This window comes from Haliaeetus leucocephalus, unplaced genomic scaffold, assembly GCF_000737465.1.
Source record: "Haliaeetus leucocephalus isolate CR32 unplaced genomic scaffold, Haliaeetus_leucocephalus-4.0 Scaffold1014, whole genome shotgun sequence".
Taxonomy (NCBI): Eukaryota; Metazoa; Chordata; class Aves; order Accipitriformes; family Accipitridae; genus Haliaeetus; species Haliaeetus leucocephalus.
In genome coordinates this window covers 1776214-1794473 of record NW_010973450.1, presented here as the reverse complement: position 1 = coordinate 1794473, position 18260 = coordinate 1776214, and the positions used below count along the sequence as shown (strand labels likewise).

Genomic DNA, 18260 nt, shown 5'->3' with positions numbered 1-18260 from the left:
CTGGGCACTTAACTAACAAGTGAGCAGCTTCCAACGGCGTTATTAGGTGATGTCTTGTGTTGATTCCTTCTTATTTTACAACACAGTTAGAGAACTTAGCTCTGCATGAGAAAGGCATTCAAAAAGCTTTTCTGGACTTTGGACTAAACAGACCGATTGGGAGTGCAATCAAAGGGACAGGACTTGGGCTGCTTATCTTCAGAGAGTTCAACCTCCTGTGTTTGTATCATCTTCAAGCTCCTGGTCATCAACCATAGATGTCCATGTTGGGCCATTTCAGAAAGATTTGTGAGTTCTTAAATTGACAACTGGCAAACAGATTGTGTGCCACCAGCACACTCCTGGCAGACAGCCCATCAGATTACTAGTAACGTGATGGAGAAGCTATATAAGAACAGAAAGAACTCATCCTTGTAGGTACCTGAAGGAACTATCCCTAGATTTTGACCCATTTAAATGTATTATTCTCATGCTTGCTCTCGAGAGGAGAGTACTATGCTTGCAGTGCTGAACGTTACTCGAGGGTCAAGAGGAGGAGAACTTTGGCCCTCTCTCTCAACTGCAGCTGATTATCTTTTCACTATAGTAATGTCAACGCTCTTGCCTGAATCCATAATGTGCCAGATCTGGACTACCACTACCTAAAGGTTACCCATTGACTAGTGTTCAGAACAAGCTACAACAGGAGTAAGTGACACATTACATCATGAATTCCAGCTGAACCATAATAAAGTTATCTGAGAAGTTTTAAACTACTCTCCTGCTAAAGGCATTTGGTATTGCCCTGCTTCTTTACTAGGATGCAGGTTTGTTTTGAGGATTAAAAACTGAAAGGGTGAGGAAACAGCTTTTAGCTTGTGGTTGAGAACACCATTGAGAACACACTGAATGAATCCACATTCATTCTGCTGACATCTTCCTCAGTATCCAGTGCTGGACAATACTCAAGCAGTTTTGACTACTTAAGAATGTAGCAACTAGAAAGAAGTGTAATAAATTGCAACATATTACAATAGAATCTAAAGGGCCTCATCAGAATAGGGTCCCATCAACATGGGACAGTTATACCAGCAAAACATAGAAGTTGTTCATTTTTAATACTCAGCTTCACATCTGTGAGAACCAGAAGGATACAACTGTATCCTTTTTCATTTACCTCTTCTCTTAACTTTCGAATCAGCTCTGTGTCATTATGATGAGTTTTGATGACTTCAGCTTTACCACTTGCAACAAGGGAAGCGCTTTCAATGAGATCAGGTCTGAGGGTACCCTGAGCAAGAAAAACCTCTTCAGGTTTCAGATTCATTTCTCCGATAACTTCATTGGCAATCTGTAAGGTCGAGAGAAAAAAGAAAAGTGTTCCGACCTACTTTTTGGTTGTCAAAGGTCTAAAGGAAGGTAATGGATTGCCCAACAAATGCTACTGAACTGCAAAAGCATAAACAAACAGGAAGACTAATTATGACACTAGCCCACTGCTGAAATAGTCCTATAACCCTGTATTTTGTTGAACAGAAAACAGGAAGAATATCTTCATACTACAGGAATATCACCATTAAATGTTATATTCTCCCTGCATCACCAACACTGGTAGCTGACAGATGGAAAACGGATTATCTTCAGCAAAGCAACAGAACCATGCCCAAATTCACATTACCCATCAATATGGTGAAAAAAACATTACACAAAGTTTATACAACAGCAGTGAATGGCCAACCAATATAGTGTATCTAAACATGATGGTGGGTCTAGTACAATGCTTGTGAACCACGTTGTGACCATTGATTGACTGCCAAAAATGTTAGGCTTAGGGTAACATACCAATGGCTTCTTTAGGTCATCCACAACTTATAAAGACCACTGATGCCACTGAGCGCACAGCGCTTTAGAATGAAACAGTCTGACATAGAAGATGTATCTAGAAATCATTTCATTTAAAAAAACCCAACCAACCAACAAATAATTATAAACATTACCTTAACAAAGGTGTCACCAATAATTTTTCTTTTTTCTTCAGGACTTGTAGTCATATTTAAGGTCTTGCTAATTCTTTTACGTGGAGTTCTGTCCTCATCCGAGATGGGCAGAGTTGTTGTACCATTATAGAATGAATGAGCTGCATTCACCACTGCATGAAATTACAGGAATTTTTTGGCAAAGCCAGTAAAGATTTTTATGCAAGGTTGCAAAAAAATAAGTTTCACTCTATTGCTTTAAAAAAAGAAAATAAAAATCATTCCAGTCCTTTGACTACTAACTGCATTAAATAGGGCTGTTCAATACCTCAAGAATTAATTGTAACAAAAGCATTTTATTTCTCTTATTAAGCTACGCTAGAGGGCAATTTTTTTCATATTATGAGACTAGGCAACCATGTGAAAGTTCAGTTCTTACTTCTCCTCTTAGATTATAATTTACTTGCTTTATTTAAAAAGTTTACAGGATGGTATTCCCCCCAAGGCCTTTCTGCAACCACAATTAAATGATGCACTATTTACTCATGGTACATTATGCCTCTTAATTTAGAGAGGCTCTCCATGCAGAGATCAGCTAGGAGGCTCTTTGGCATCTTTTACCAGCGCTGAACTCCATGACCTACTGATGGAGCATTTGCAGCAAGGGATTCCCTCAATTTGTTACTCTGGCAGCCTGCCAGAGCCCAGGTTTATTGGTCTACAGAGTGCAAGAATAAGACATAGATTTTGCACTAAAAAAAGGTTAAAAAAAGAAAACAAAAAAAAGAAAAAGTAAAAGCGTGTGGAACAAAGGGAACAAAGCTTCAAAGCTTAGACTTTGCTGCATCAGGATACTGCAGCCCAATCTGCAAGACACTAACATGCAGGCTCCCTGCACTGTTTCACACTGTCAGGCTAGTGGAAAGCATTGCTCACCTAGTGCCACGCTTCCTGACCAAAACACAAGAGAATCATTTGACAACAGTACTTACGCGCAGCCCCAGGAATAGGCAGCTATTACTCATGAAATAAATCAGCCGGGCAGTATAAAGGAGGTCTCATTGTTTGCTCAACTCAGACATACATAATTTGTCGTCTTTGACCTCCTCGTACTTCAGGTACCAAAAAACTCTCTATCTTCTCATCAGCTATGACAAGGCACCTTCCACTCTCTTGTACTGTATTGCTTCTCAACAAGCTACTCCAAAAACAACTAAAATGCACCTCTTTAGAAGCCAGGAGAACAGGAAAAAAAAAAGAAAAGCCTTGAAAAAGTGATTTTGGCTATAATAGCATTCAATCACTCAAATGAGCTCATAGTTTAAAAAGAAAGAGATCCAGGACAAGAAATAAAGCCCCAGTGGAGGACTCCTAACCAAGCCACTGAAGAAAACTGCAATCAAATGAGTTTTGCAGCAGTGGAAAAGGATTACTCGACCATCGGCAAAAAAGTGACTGAGCACCAGTGACCAAGGCACATATCCACCACTTCGCTGTGCCCCAACAGCAGATATTGCATCTCAACAACTGAAGAGATGGGTCAGTTCGTTGTATGCTCCAATCAAGTAGGTACGGCTTAGTATTTTAGGTTTGAAATTTTGTGAATAGGCCTAGGTGGTTCCAAATTAGCAACCATGCTTTGATACGTAAAGTCTAAGAACTGCGAAGATCAATTAGAATCAATGAAACAAAACACTAAATGTACATTTTAGGAGACTGGCCACGTCATTAGTAGTATCAGGCATATTTAACAAAATTATAGTACCTTTAACTTGAATCCCAAGCTTTTTGAGTGCCTCCTCCACAGATTGACTCTCTCTTTTGCGCATAAATCCATTATCTATGTGTACAGCTATGACCTGATCTCGGTTTAAAGCTCGGTTCAGGAGAGCAGTACACACTGTTGAGTCCACACCACCACTGAGTAAAACCTAAGCATGAGATAAAAAGGAAAAACAACAAAATTTGGTGAGCTCTCTATGGGGGAAGTGTTAACAAATAATTCAGATACAACTATGAGGATCAGAACACTATCGACTTACAGTCAATGACTTGGAAGAAAACAAGTAGTCAAACAATGTATCGGCCCAATTGTGCAAACTTTCTAAAACCTGTTTAATGTATTACCCAACTCATGACAATTCTGCATTTTTCAAATTAACCCAAGTAACTGTAAGTGTTAGCGTTTCTGTCAGGCTTTTGCAAATAATCTTTCGGCTTCAATTCAATCTACTTACCAAGACTTTTGATGAGCCCACTTTCTCTTTGATATTTTGAATGCACTGAAGTTCTCTGTTTTCCACTGTAAAGGTACCACTGCATCCCGCAATATCATAAAGAAAATTTTTCAGGATCATTTTTCCATTCACTGTGAGGCTAACTTCAGGGTGGAACTGTGCTCCATACAGTTTTTTAGATTCATTTGCTATGCCTTCATTGGTGTGAAGAAATGAGCATGACAAAAAAAAAATTGGAAGTGAAGTGCATACCCAAGAAAGTCAAGCATACACTCTGAGTGATTCATTCTGCCACGTTTTGGCACAAATCACCAATCAAAACTAAAGATTCTGGTTAAGATTAGGAACAAGGGTACTGTTACATATCTAGAACACACAATCCCTCAGAAACCAAAGAAAACACTCAGACATCCTAGGAAAACCATTGTGAAAATAGGAAATAAATTACGTTAATTTTTTCCTCGCCACATGATACCTCATGCAATCCTGCAACCAAGCCACATTGACACAGCTGCATCCACGTTAAAAGGGTTGTGCTGGTGAAGTTGTGCAAGTGTCCCTACAGGGGTACGTTTGTGAGCACCACCGCTCTCCTCCTTAACAGTCTCTGGAGGGTTATTTTGAGTAGATCACAATACTGCACCTTGCACCAAGTAAATGTTGGTCAGACTGGGATTAAAAAGCAACAGTAAGGAAACTGCCTAATTCCACTGACCTGCGTTAGACTCCCAGGTGCGCTGTATCACTGTATTTTCTTTCGCTGCTGGAAGCCTGGCTACCACTTTACCAGCATTTCTTTGCTTGCTTAGGCACAAGGAGCCACAGGCTTTTGTAAGAGCCCACAGGAAATGGCACAGGAAAGTGTTGCAGATAGGAACAGTACAACTCTGTTTCTAATGCCTCCATGAAGGAGTGTTAAAGATATCAGAGCTCTGGTGGACCCTGCACACTGGATGCAGCAAACTTTACGTAACAAAACAATTTATAGGGCGATCTGAGTAGGCATGAGTTCTAGCCCACTTTGAAGGCAAGCCAGAAGATAATAAATGCTCCACCTAATCTTAACAGTAGTTTGGAAAGAAACTTTCCATAACAAGACATCTTTAAATCTTTTAAAAGGTCAGTTTTTCTCAAATTAGTTACCTATCTCAAGCTTTTTTTTTTTTTTTAAATGAAAGACTTAAAATAAAGCAGGTGAATACTTTGAGATCTTACTAAGGGGCTCAGCAAACTTAAGACCTCTCCAGGTCTCCCATCTCCTAGGGAAGAGACTCAAAGAGGCTGTTCGGCATTCAATAATTTGAGTGGCTTTCAAAAACCAAATTCTAAGGTCCTATATTTTTCTGTGACAATCTGCGTATAACGTTTGAAACACCGCTTTCAGTACCAACATTATTTTTGCTCAACTGAATATTCATGCAGTACTATTAAATACAATAACAAGTTAATCAAGCCTTATTAATTAAGCAATGTTTGACTTGTACTATTACACTGCAAAAACCGAACACGGCTTACACTGCATGCTACAGTATATATCTTCTTCTCCCCTGCCTTAAGGGCACACAATACTTCATTTCAAAGAGAAACAACACATGCATACTTTGAAATAACATAAACTGTAAAAATAAAGTTAAATTTTCCTTAAACCGTGGATTTAAAACCAAGACCATTCACTTTGAAGTCTGTTTCTTTCTTTACTATCAAGACAGCACAAGATGCACGCAAACACGTACCAGAAATGGTTAAAAACAATCCACTTATTTGGCAATTAAATAACAGAGATAGTCTGTTCCCATTTGGTCTAACTACTGTCTGCCATATTCCTTCCTTTAATGAGTACTATCAAAAGACAATTTCAATTTTGTCAAAAGACCAAATAAATACCTGCTATAATGTTCCCAGACTGTGCAACCACTTTGAATCCATCAGCTACTTTATCCACACTATCTCCATGAGTGAGGAGCACAAGCTCTTCCTTCTGAAGGCCCCTAGACAAAGATTAAAAACTAGAATCAATTAAAAAAATAACAGAGACCGAATCAATTAAAAAAAGAACAGAGACCTAACTACCTGCATTTCCAATAGAAGCCCATAGGGATCCCAGTAAAAGCAGATCTCATTTGACCATGCACATTTGAAATATATGCAGGATTTCCTTCCCAGAAACAGTCATCTCCAACTCTGAGATGCCTCTGTTGGAAGCTACATAAGTTCTTGTACAATACAACCTTCATGCAAGAGGTGATTTATCTTAATTCAGAAGGGTGGGGTTTTTTATAAACATGCCAATGTTGAAGTATCCCCTCTTTGACATGTAGAGCCATCTAGTGTCAATCAGGACACTTGGAGTCCTTTTTATTTCAATGAAGTGAAGTTTTCTTGCTCAAAACTACGTGTTTTGAGGACAATTTTGGCACCTCAGACTTAGGCAGGGTATAAAGTTCTGCAGTAGCCCTACAGCAGAACGTTAATAAAATTGTAATGCCGCGTATGAGTAAACTGTTAGAATTATTACAAGGAACTTGAGAGGCATTGACAAACTACCAAGAAATCTAATTCTGGTTTTATAAAACATCACAGAGCAATTTTAAAGGAAGGAAGAAAATGAATGGTTTCAGATCTTCTATTGCCTTTCAAAAATTGGATGGTGCCAACCAACACAAGAGTAATGCACGGCACAGCAGAAGACAAGAGCTTAACACAAAGATTCTCATGCTGTGGTACACTTTATGGTGTCTCAGTGAAGACGTACTACTTTGAAATAAGGGGTTTTCAGACTATTCCAAGCAAATATATTTGCATTTCTAGAGTCAATTGAGAAATTATGCCTAAATATTTGTTTAAGCGAGTAACTCGCTCACTCATGAACACAGCTATAAAAGTTTTATGAGAAATTATCACACAAGCATGGGTGCAATGTCACTATTTTATTTAAAATAAGCTTCCTCTCACATCCAGACATCAATTTCCAGACTGGTATTTCCAATATTGTTTTGATAACTTAAAATGTCTACATACCTGAACAGTGAACATGTATTATCCAGAGTAATGCTGAACACTCCATCTTCTCTAACACTCTTCTTGTGCACCGTACCTCCAAATACCTTATTCATCATCTGTCAAAACAAAAATACTACATGAGAAAGTACCACTTCATACCTCAGTATACCTACGACTGACAACAGCTCTAGCTCTCCAATACATACCAACCTAGTTTTTCATGATTATACTCATTTAATATATTGTTTTGCAAATGATAAGAATTCTCTTCAAAATTAACCATAGTTCTGTATTAGGCTCGTTCACTTCTGCTGACCTTCTGTCAGCATAGCTGGGGACCGCTGCCACACATGAGCAGCAGAAATCCACAACAGCAGACAATAGGTAGAGATTTGCAAAATTATGCATATTCAATAGTGTACATCTACTTGCACTACTGCTCTGCAAATCAGCTGAGTATCTGAGGCCAGTTATCACAAAACCAGTTAAGCTGCTGAACAAAAATCTGATTTATCTATTCTTAAGTTAAGGGCCCTCTGATAGGCTTAAACTTCTCAAAGTCTGGCTCCTCAGCTCCGGAGAACCAGTCGAAAACTTGAGTCTATTCCCTCAGTGTTATTTTTGTGATTCTTAATAATCCTTGCTGTATCAGAGTAGTAAAATTCTCAGCCAGGTTTTTTCTTTCTAAAACCTCACCTTGTTGTGGAGTTGGATATCTGCATTTTAGATTTCAGAAGTCTTAAAGATTTTTTTCCTTGCAAATATAACTGGCAACTTAAAAAATATTTTTAGAGTTTCACCTTCCAACTACTTTAATCTTCAGAGATTTACGGCTTCGTTTTAGACCTAGTTTGATATTATCCTTACTGCGCTTGACTGATTTCAATCTTTTATACTGAAGTAGTAGTGCATTAATACACAGACTTGATTCATTTCCATAAAGTCAGCTTTAAGGAACTCCCCTGCTTGAGGCTAGCTAACGTGGTTTTCAATTTGCTTGGCATTTTAAGGCACATTTTAATATAACACACGTTTCCTTTTAGAACAGGGAGTGCCAACATTGTTTCCGTAATTACCCGCCTTTCTAAAGGAGTTCTTCCAGCCATTATTCAGCACCTCTGAAGGCCTAGTAAATCACTAACCCTGGAAAAAAAACAAGATGCACAAGCAAAAGTCGCACACCTAATCCATCCTTTGTCTCCTTGGAAGTTTGTTTCTTCACTCAGCTCGGATCTACTAGATCACTGCAAGATCACTACTAAGTCCTAAGGTATGTAATTGTTGGGGGCGGGTTGGGAGGGGGTGTTAAGCACTCTTAAGAACTATGCTAGAAACATTCCACGCTTGAAAACAAAAGGGAAAAACTATTTCACTTGTTTACATGAGGGGCACATTTTCCAATACCAACTAGACAGAATTAGTTAATGACTGCCAGGTTACATTTATTGTGACAAAAAAAAGCAAAGAGAAACCATTTCTGATACTGATATGGCAGAGCCAAGAGAAGAATACACAGTATGCTCAGTTTACCAATTAGCACTTTAAAAATATCTTTTGCATACATGGCATACTGCTTATATTTGAAAGGCAGGTCCTTTATCAGTTCATCTTCAGTTAGTATCAGAAATGAGGCCTAAAAGACAGCTGTAGACAAACATCTCTCAACAGCACCTGCATGCCATAGCAGATTCCAAGAACTGGTTTTCCTATTGTAAAAATTGCTGGGTCGAACCATGGTGCATCTTCTGCATACACAGAGTTTGGTCCTCCAGATATAATGATAGCTCTGCAGACAAAAGATAAAGAAAACGTTAACTCAAATATATTGTTTACTTTAAAATCTATTTACTTTAAATATTGACATTGTCTCATAATGCTCTTAGAACTCTATATATTCTAACATAAATTTTAACACACATACCCTAACATATAGCTTAACTTTGCTATGCTACAGCTGTCAAACCCAGCAGCTTACCAGAACAGTATTTCATCAGTTTAAACAAAGTCAAATATAAACCATCTTAAAAAGTGACTGTACTTTAAATTCCTCATAGCCAAGTGTCAACTACGAGAGAAGCACGATGGCTAGGATCAAATGCAGAGTATTAGCATTAAGATATATATACTTCATGACGTCTGTGCCATCTGGAGGGGAGTTGCATTCAAAAAACAGACTCCAAAATTTCTAGAGCTGCTGAGAAAATGTCCCTTAATCCACCCTGATTACGAAATGAAATGGCATTAGCAACAGGTTGTGAATTAGAAGTCCAATACATGCAAGCATGTATGGTGTGAAGTTAACATTTCACACTATAACACAAAATTAAATCTTTTCAAAGGGGAAGAGAGAACTTTTGCAAACCATGATGATTTGCAAGATTGCGAACTGCAGAAGCACCAGCCAGTTGGACAATGGTTTTTGGCCTCAGCCCAGGATTGAACACGGGTGTACCAGACCTTGGACTCACGTACTGTTTATTTCACAGAGAACATCAAATTTGTTACGCAGAGCAAGAAATGGAAAATGGGGTGAGAGAGAAGGTGTATACACGGAAATAAATGCATCTACTAAAGCTTTCTTCTAGCATTATTTAGAGTGTTCGTCATGCAAGTACTGACACAATAGGATTTTTCTATTTTTAAGCAGCAGAAACGGGCAGTGTGCTTACAACATCTGTACCACCAGCAGAAATAATCATGTAATAACAAGCCCACGCACCGAACACCACCTCTCAACTGCAGTCACGCAGGGTACCTGCTCCCACCAACGCAGAGCTACATCTCCCCTGCAGCCCACCTCCACCTCCGCAGCCCGGGCTCCTTGTCCTTTGTGTTGAAATGAGGTGGAGGGCAGGATGGGTGCACCCCTCAGAGCCAAAGCACAGCAGCTTGCGAGTTGGAAGAGGCATCATTTATTTCTTTGTATGTTGTTATCTACAAGTGAGCTTTGAATAAGCATACAACTGACACAGGTGTAGTTTTACACTGAACAATCTTGACAACTAGTACCTGCTGTACATGTACAGGCACTTCTGTTCCGGCTGGAGACATGATGAATTTTCTAAACCCAGATGCTGCTAGAAAGAGCCTGAAAACTCTTAATGCCTGGTGGTATTACAGCTTATAATAATTCCACATACAAAAGCATTTGCTTAAGTGCCGTATGTATAGAACACTATTTAATATTAGAGGAAATACCGCCACACCCACAAATCAAACATTCTTATGCGAAGTCAAAATAGTTATACACTGTCCTATTCAAGAAGCAGAGTCTTAAAAATCTGCTTTTTTCCATACCAATTAAAATCCCATGGAATACAGAAAGGTTATCCAATGTGCCCAAGTATTAACGAAAAAAATTATGAGCTCAGGGTGAGAGAGGAATCTGCATCTTCTCAGCTGTCCAGGAGAAATTAAAACTAGCATGTGATGTAGATTTTGAGAGTTTTACTGCAACACCATGTAATTTCTTACATACCTTCTTGCATTGGTATGAATATACCTTTCTCTGCTTTACCTTAAACCACTTCCAAAACAACCTGACCTAGCCTTGGAAAGCCTATCTGCAATGGATTAAAGGCACATCAGGAACCACGCCAAAATACCAAGAGTAAAATGCATGCATTGATACCCCAACCTCAGGACTCACGCCAGAGCTCAGACAGTGCCAGAATTCAGCCTAACACCAGCGGAGCCCCTGGCTGTGGCACCTCCTCGGACCAGGATATTGTGGAAACTGCTAATGCTTATGTCACATTTAGATGAAACTTCTCACTAAAGATTGTTCTGAAACTATGAAAACTGAGGAGCTGGCTTTTTAAACGCAACATGTAAATACAATTTAGAAAAATGTTCAGTCTTGAAGCCCGTCTCAAACCTTAGCACAGACCAAAGTGCAACTCCAATGCACGAGCTGCAACAAGGAAACGTTGACTATTCCCAGGGCACATGGAATATATATCAAAATCTTGCTGTAAAACCACAAACTCTTTTTTACAGTGGTCACTAAATAAAGGCACCAAAAGGCTGGTGTCAGTATTTGTTGAGCTTTCCTGGATGCAAATGATTGACTGAGACTGTAGACACAAAGCTTATCGACCAACCTGAGTAACCAATAACCTGAAATCACTATCATAACCTTGAGAAGTGACCTTTTGAATGAAGAGGTTTTGCCACATTTTAGAGAGCAATTATTTGGAATGAAAGTCTAACAGGTCTAATCATGAGACTTTGAAGAACCTTCAACTGGGGAAAACAAAAGGGGGAAAAGGTCTTCCCACTGCTGCAAACCTGCATCAATATTGCACAGGCCTGAGACAAAAATCATCAAGATCACTAGTACTGTGACCTACACCTCAAATCCAACACACAGGAGATAAGAGGAATTCTTTTTAAACCAGTAATTAGGTATGTCCATCTTTTAAAGACCTGCTTGCTGGAGAATTATAAACAAGAGCTGACAAGAGAAGGTATTTTTCAGAACATTTCTGAAAGAGAAATTCTTCACACAACAGCTACCTGATAGATCCAGCAGCTCCTGGGTTTTCCGTTCTCTGTGTTTTCAGAAGGGATCAATAAGTTCCTATTTGACTTACCAAAATATACTGTTTACTGGTTCACTAATTATCATTGATTAGAAAAATGCAATTCTGCAGCAAAGCACTGTCTTATCTGTTGCCGGGCACAACCGAGAAGCACACATGCACCATATTTCTGGATTTATACCAAACTGACAAGTGAGGTCTTTGATGATTTGTAGACTTCAGGGTATTTATTTTCCCCCCACACAAGAGAAGCATACCCTGGTGAGCCTAATAAAACAAGAAAAAGAAATGTACAAAGTACTAAATTGTGAAACCTTTTCTTGCTGCAAACGAGTGGTAGTTTCAGTTAGTATTTTTAGTTGCTTCCCAGAAACAGCTTGGCATGATTTACCACAATATCTTCAGTATCCAAGTTACTTAAATTATTTTTTTAAAATTCAACTAAGTAAATAATTTTTAGAAACTCAGAAAACTTGTTTTCTTGATTAATAGCTACCCTAGTTTAACAGGTAGAACAGCAAGATCATCTAAATTTTTGCAGATACGTATTTAAAATGCAATCTCTTAAATTATACTTACTAATGGAAATGATTAAAATGACATTAAGAAGCAAATATACAAAATTTCTATTACTGCACAAGTTTCCCCAGCAACACTCAGGTGTTTCTGTGGATAAGCTAAAGATGCAATCATTAAGATCATTACAATGAAAGCTATTGCACGTAAAAACCCAGGCAATTACCAGCTCTGCCAATATCCACAGATACCGTTAGACTGAAAGGGGAGAACAAGCAGAACATCCAGGCAGAGGCATCGCAGGAAAGGACCTACCGAAACCCTTGTTCTCTGATTGCAAAGGCTGGTGTTTCCAATGGGAAGATCTCGGACTGGACGAACAGCTCGCGCACCCGACGATCTATGACTTTCCCGTACTGCGCTCCGGCATCCAGAATGACGACGGCTCCCTCGTAGTGGCGCTGCCCATCCTTGAGCTCTCCTCCGGCATTCTCCGGCTGCGAACATCACTCATGTCAGTGCTTTATGGTGACACATCACAGACTGCAGACTTCAAGCCACATCTCTTAAACAACTAACGCCTGCACAGCTTGCTAAGGTTGCCTATGTGTTAAGTTACAGTTAAAATGATAAAGACTAGCAGAGAAACTTCTAAATGAAAAAATCCTCACGTTTATAAGGACCAGTAGATGCACTGGCAATATAAAGGGGCTATGCATTAACACACAGCACATCCCTCCCAGGCAGCCACACAAACGTGACATCCCCATCTCCCAAAACAAACAGGGTACAAATGAGGGAAGAAAAATGCTAATAAGCTAATGAAGGCAGAGCTTTCCATAAATAAGAAGTCATATGCCCTGTTCACTGCTACGGCCACTCCGGCTTTTTCCATTTTACAGTTCCTTATAAAACCCAGCACACCCTATGATAATTAAGAGCATGTGCCTTTTTCTCAAGCAAAACAGGACAGTGCAAAGTCAGAAGAAAAATGTTTTTCCCCCATCACACTGCCTCATATGCTGAACTTTCACTTAACATTACCTCCTGGCGAGAATAAAAAGGAAAAATTGAGAACAAATGTCTCTGCTAAATGGTTTTACAAAAAAAACTAACTTTTGAATGCAGCATTCAAGCAGATTGCACATCAGAACAAAGCAACGGTTCTCTTTGACCCCGTCACATTTGAATTGGTTGGCCAACTTCAGCTAAATCTGAAAGAGGGCTAGAAAACACAAGGACAAGTTTCTTCCTCTTTATTATTTTTTTTTTTTTAAGAAACTGTGAAAAGAGGCAGCTATTCCATGGAAGTGTCCTTGTCGGAGGATCTTCAAGGAAGAACATGAACACAACCGCACTGTAAGACACAAAGAAATTCATGCAGAAAAAACCCTGCTGCTTAAAGAAACTGCTTACTTTGGGAGTGTTTTTCCTCTTAACTTACAGCTTACACTGTTTCCTTGCCAATGTAGTTTGATGAAGGAAAAACTGGGAAGGGTTTTACTTCAGCAAACACTGCCTCAAAATACACCTTGAAGCTTATGACCATTTCAAGTTTTAATTACGGCACGTTGGAGCTGTTCTGCATGTCTGTACCAGGTAACACATCCTTCAACCCGGGGCTCGCAGGAGGTTCCCACCACTGCTGCTCAGGCTCCAAAGGAAGCTGGGGCAGCCTGCAGTATGCCCCGGTATTTCCAGGTGGGTCAGATAATCACGCCCACATCAACCGCAGGTCATTCTGGAGGAGAGCATCATCCTGCTGGGACACATTCTCCCCAACAAATACACAGCAAAAGCTGTCTTTGAGCTTTCTTTCTCAGCTACCAAGAGACACCTCAGATAACCATCTTCAAATTAGTCAAGGCAGGCAAGCATGCTGGAAACTTCCAAACTTCACACTAGCTGGAAAAGGTTTTATCTAAATTAAAGGACACAAGCAGAAAAAACAGTACTAAATCCCTCAAAAGCCTAAATCCAGGTTCAAGTCAGTTACTTAATTTCTTTCCTTCAGCTGGTAGTTGAGTGTGCCTGATGGGGAGCTCTTAATGACTTTTTAGTCTTGGGTTACACAACAAAAGGGGCACGTGTTGGAGGAGAGCAGACTTCAGCAGCAAACACCCCTTCAAATCCCCTGGTCAGATGGAGAGAGGTCAACAGAACTGTCTTCCCTTCTAGTGGAAGGGAGGGAATCACTTTTAGAGTAATTCTGGGCACTTTCACCTAGCAATTTCTAAACTAGCAGTTCTTGCGAGAAAGACCAACATCCTTATTCTTTCTCGATCCCATCTTGTGGCAAACACTATTCCTTGCAGTGCTGTTTCTTACTAAACGTCTTCAATTGTTTCAGAGCATGTGCTATAGCTTGTACCATGAAGGGACAGAGCTCTGCAGCCCTCTCGGCTTTGTGTCTGAGACTGTCCACTTCCACCTGCAAGAGACCAGGGTGGGACGTAAGCAGTCCCCTCCAGACCCCCGGGCACACCACGGGTGCATAGCCAGCCCTTGCACAGATGTGTCCCACCTGCCAGCAGCGCTACAACACATTATACCCCAGTGTTTCCCAACCTGCAGACCATCCCTAAGAACCTGCAGAAGGAGTGAGAAAGCAGTACAACTCTGTGAAGGCAGCTTTTACACTTTACAATAAAAAAGACTAAACCCAAGTTATTGTTGGCATCAGCTCAGCTGGACCGATGGCTGAGCATTTACATCTGTAGCTAGTAAATAAATCTCATTTTCAGCACCCTACCCTGAAGGCACTCAGCTGCTTTGAGCAGTAAGGTCTAGTCAGCTGGGCCCAAGCAACAGTTCTGGGGGGAAGACATGCACATGAAAGAAAAAGAGCTCAAAGTTACATTGGCAGTAGTTTGAGAAACGTTGTGTAAGGTGGCATAAGTAGGTCTGTATCCCAAATGAACCTGCACCTTCCTTACTTCTCCTCAGCAAAAGCAGGACAGTGACAGATAACCCTTTGTCACAAGAACAAACTGGACAAGCCTCTGCGCTGCAGTCACCCAGATGCAAGCACTGGGCTCCCGAGCTGGCAAACCCCTTCACTGAGCTGCCCCTGCTTCTTCACTCTTGCCACGTATAGCATCATTTTGCACAATGATCAGAGGAACACTTTCACAGATAACTGCATCAACATTAGAATTACTTCTTAGCTGTTTACGTGGCCCTGAAAGATGACTCTTTGCAGCTTCAAGTAATAGCTCATTGCCCAAGTTTCACTGGGAGTCCTTTAATACCGTCCCAAAAATCTCCAAACCCAGCCTAGAAGGTTTTTCCTCAAATGATGCTAAGGGCATTTGGGCTAAAATCCAGTAAAAGCACTGCATCCATCAAGCAACACAGATCTCCTTACGGGGAACACGTTAAGATGAGCAAGGCAACATGCACCTCACCAGAAAAATAAATAAATAAATCATTCAGTTGGTGGCCTAATAACTCACTGCTCCCTTAGATGTGGGCTTAGAGTAAACTACAGGCTAAAATAATTTTCTCCTAGTACTACACAGAGCATTGCCGACTGTCCTTTTCTCCTGTAGGCAACCTTGCAGCACCTCCCCAGTGTACAGCCATGCAAACCCCATCCAGGAGTTAATGCAGGCGACCATTACCACACGGACTGCGTCAGAGGGGTTTTTGTACTTTACATTTGAGCTTAAGTAGAACTGTAAGGAGGTTCAGGTCTGAAGAGAGCCCAATGGAAATGCTACCGTAAATCACATGGAAAAAGAGGAAGGAGAAAGGCAGTAAGTCAGTACAGGATCTGGCTTTATTTATTTAAAGGCACAGTTCCAAGGCTAGAGATTTTGAACCCAAATTTAACAAGGGAAACTTCATTTAATAAAATCAAAAAAGGAACAGATGCTGTCAATGTGCAGCCAACAAATAAGTTTAGCTTGTGCGTTTGTATACCATACGCATGCCAGGAGAAAGATGAAGAGGATACCAGACAGCCTAGCTTCTGCAGGGACAGGGTTTATGGAGCCAGCACCTCTTACTGGTGGGGATTCTCCAGTTTCTAATAAAAGCTCTTTTTCCCCTCAGTAGGGGTATAACTAGAGTTCCTTGTCTTCTCCTGGTCTATTTTCACAAAAATCTGGAGAACTTGCTATTTTTGAGAACTTCCGTCGAAGCTGGTTTGACAGCTGTTCAAGGCGGTTTAGGCGTTGGGGCAGAGCAGACAGAGGCACGGTTCTGATGTCCTGAGAGTGGGACTAAAAACAGAACGGAACTTGTGCATGCCGAGAGAAAAATGGGGGGGGGAGGAGGTCTACATTCAGCTAATTTAAATCACAAGTCACCCCAAAACCCATGTCATACGTTTAGAATTCCTACTGTTCTCTACGACTGACGAAACAAAGTGATTACACTATCAAAACACTGTATCTCCAGACTGCCATTTGCCCGCTGTTTCACAGACCCAAGACCTAGAACCGAGGTCCCGAGTGCCACCTGAACCATATCGTCACCTCTGACTGCACTGCCATGGCAAGGGTCAGCCTCGATCTATCATTTCAGCTCTACCACTTGGTAACACTGGAAGAAAAAAAGCTTCCATCGCTGCTGGTTTTTGGGGTTTGTTTTTTTTTTTGGGGGGGGGGGCGGCAAAAAAAAAAAAAAGAGTTCTATAACGAGCTGTGGTAGGAGACCTGCCATCAGGCTTGCATTACTAGCTAAGGACACCACATATCTTATTCCTCTGTGTACCTACCTAGTGCTTTAAACTAAGTTTGCAGGTTCCTAACAGCCCAGTTCTGCAGAATCAGGGAGTTTCTCAGCATTTCACACACCCACACACTTGCAGAATTTTCATTAATGCAATTTATAAAAACACATTAACATACAGAACAGTCATATTCTGGAGTACCAAGAAACACCTGGCAGAGCCCGGTCTGCAGCAGTGGTCCCCTCTGTCCGAGCCCTCAGCCCTGAGCTTTCACCCACACTCATAACTTAGGACAAGCCTAAACCAGGAGCCTTGATCTGGCACTTTCAAGCCAGCACAGGTTTTACAAGAGTTTAATTGTTTCCCTGTGGTATTAAAATTAAGCAGGTCTAAGAACACTTACTCGTGTTTTTTCAAAGTGTAACAGGAAAGTAACTCCTTCAAACTCAGGCAACCCCCGAGACTGATACAAGAGCCCCCAACCCGTTATCTCAAACGGGCTTTAATTTACATAAGTTGCATGCAGATTTCCCATGGCTGCTGGGACCTGGCCCCCTGCGGAAACCGCTCTCCTTACCCGCTTCCTGCGAGAGCGGGGTTTGTGGAAGACGAGCTTCGCGTCCTCGCACAGCTAGCTCTGGGTGCGACCACCCCGGAGAAGAGGAGCCCTCAGGAGCAGCCCTGGCCAGCAGAGGGGATTGTGTTGATGGTCAGGGAAAAGCGTGTCAGAAAACTTAAGTAGGGACCAACCATGCACTTAAAGAAACCCCTCAGGGTCACGTTTTCTTGCAAACTAGATAAAAAGTCTAGAAGGCAGCTTTTATCTTACTACAGGGAGAGCTCGAGCCCGCTTGCAGGGTTTTGGTTCAGAAGTTGCATTGTCAAGAAAAAACTTCAACTTCACGATGGCACATGAGTCATTCGATCACGCCGGCACACAACAGCTACGCCAACACACGTCTCTTTGGCCACCGTCGCTGCAAACCGGACACGGGGCGATGCTGCGGGAGCGGCACGATCCCGGGGAGGGGGGTTCGCCGGGACAGGGCCAGTGGGCCCTGCAGGAGGGCTGGCGCGGGCAAGCCTGCCCGCTTCTGTGGCAATTAAGCGAAGCGACTTTTCTCCCAAGCTGGCTGAAGGAGCGACCCTTCTCCCCGGGATGTGACGCCCCGAACGGTGTGGCTAGCTGCCGGGGAAGGTGCTGGCCGTCCCCCCGGGGAGCCCCGTTTCGGTTTTACCTCAGAGGTAGCACAGGCCGTGCAAGGCACCGAGCAGACCCGGCCCAGGCGGGCTCGGCCACATCAGGAGCCAACATTTTTTAAAAAAAAAA

General features: G+C 41.4%; 1 protein-coding gene across 3 annotated transcripts in view; it reads right to left on the bottom strand.

Moving 5' to 3' along the window:
- Positions 1–18260, bottom strand: part of GMPS (guanine monphosphate synthase) — a 29859-nt gene that overhangs the window by 9780 nt on the left and 1819 nt on the right. For all 3 annotated transcript variants that reach the window (XR_775462.1, XM_010584925.1, XM_010584926.1), the window contains exons 2-9: positions 12568–12749; positions 8864–8978; positions 7211–7308; positions 6077–6180; positions 4193–4386; positions 3721–3886; positions 1977–2128; positions 1157–1330 (exon numbers count right to left, since the gene is read on the bottom strand). Coding sequence is in view for 2 of the 3 variants with exons in the window: in XM_010584925.1 (XP_010583227.1) it covers positions 1157–1330; positions 1977–2128; positions 3721–3886; positions 4193–4386; positions 6077–6180; positions 7211–7308; positions 8864–8978; positions 12568–12749 (1185 nt within the window). In the remaining variant the exon portion in view is untranslated. The remainder of the gene's footprint in view (positions 1–1156; positions 1331–1976; positions 2129–3720; positions 3887–4192; positions 4387–6076; positions 6181–7210; positions 7309–8863; positions 8979–12567; positions 12750–18260) is intronic.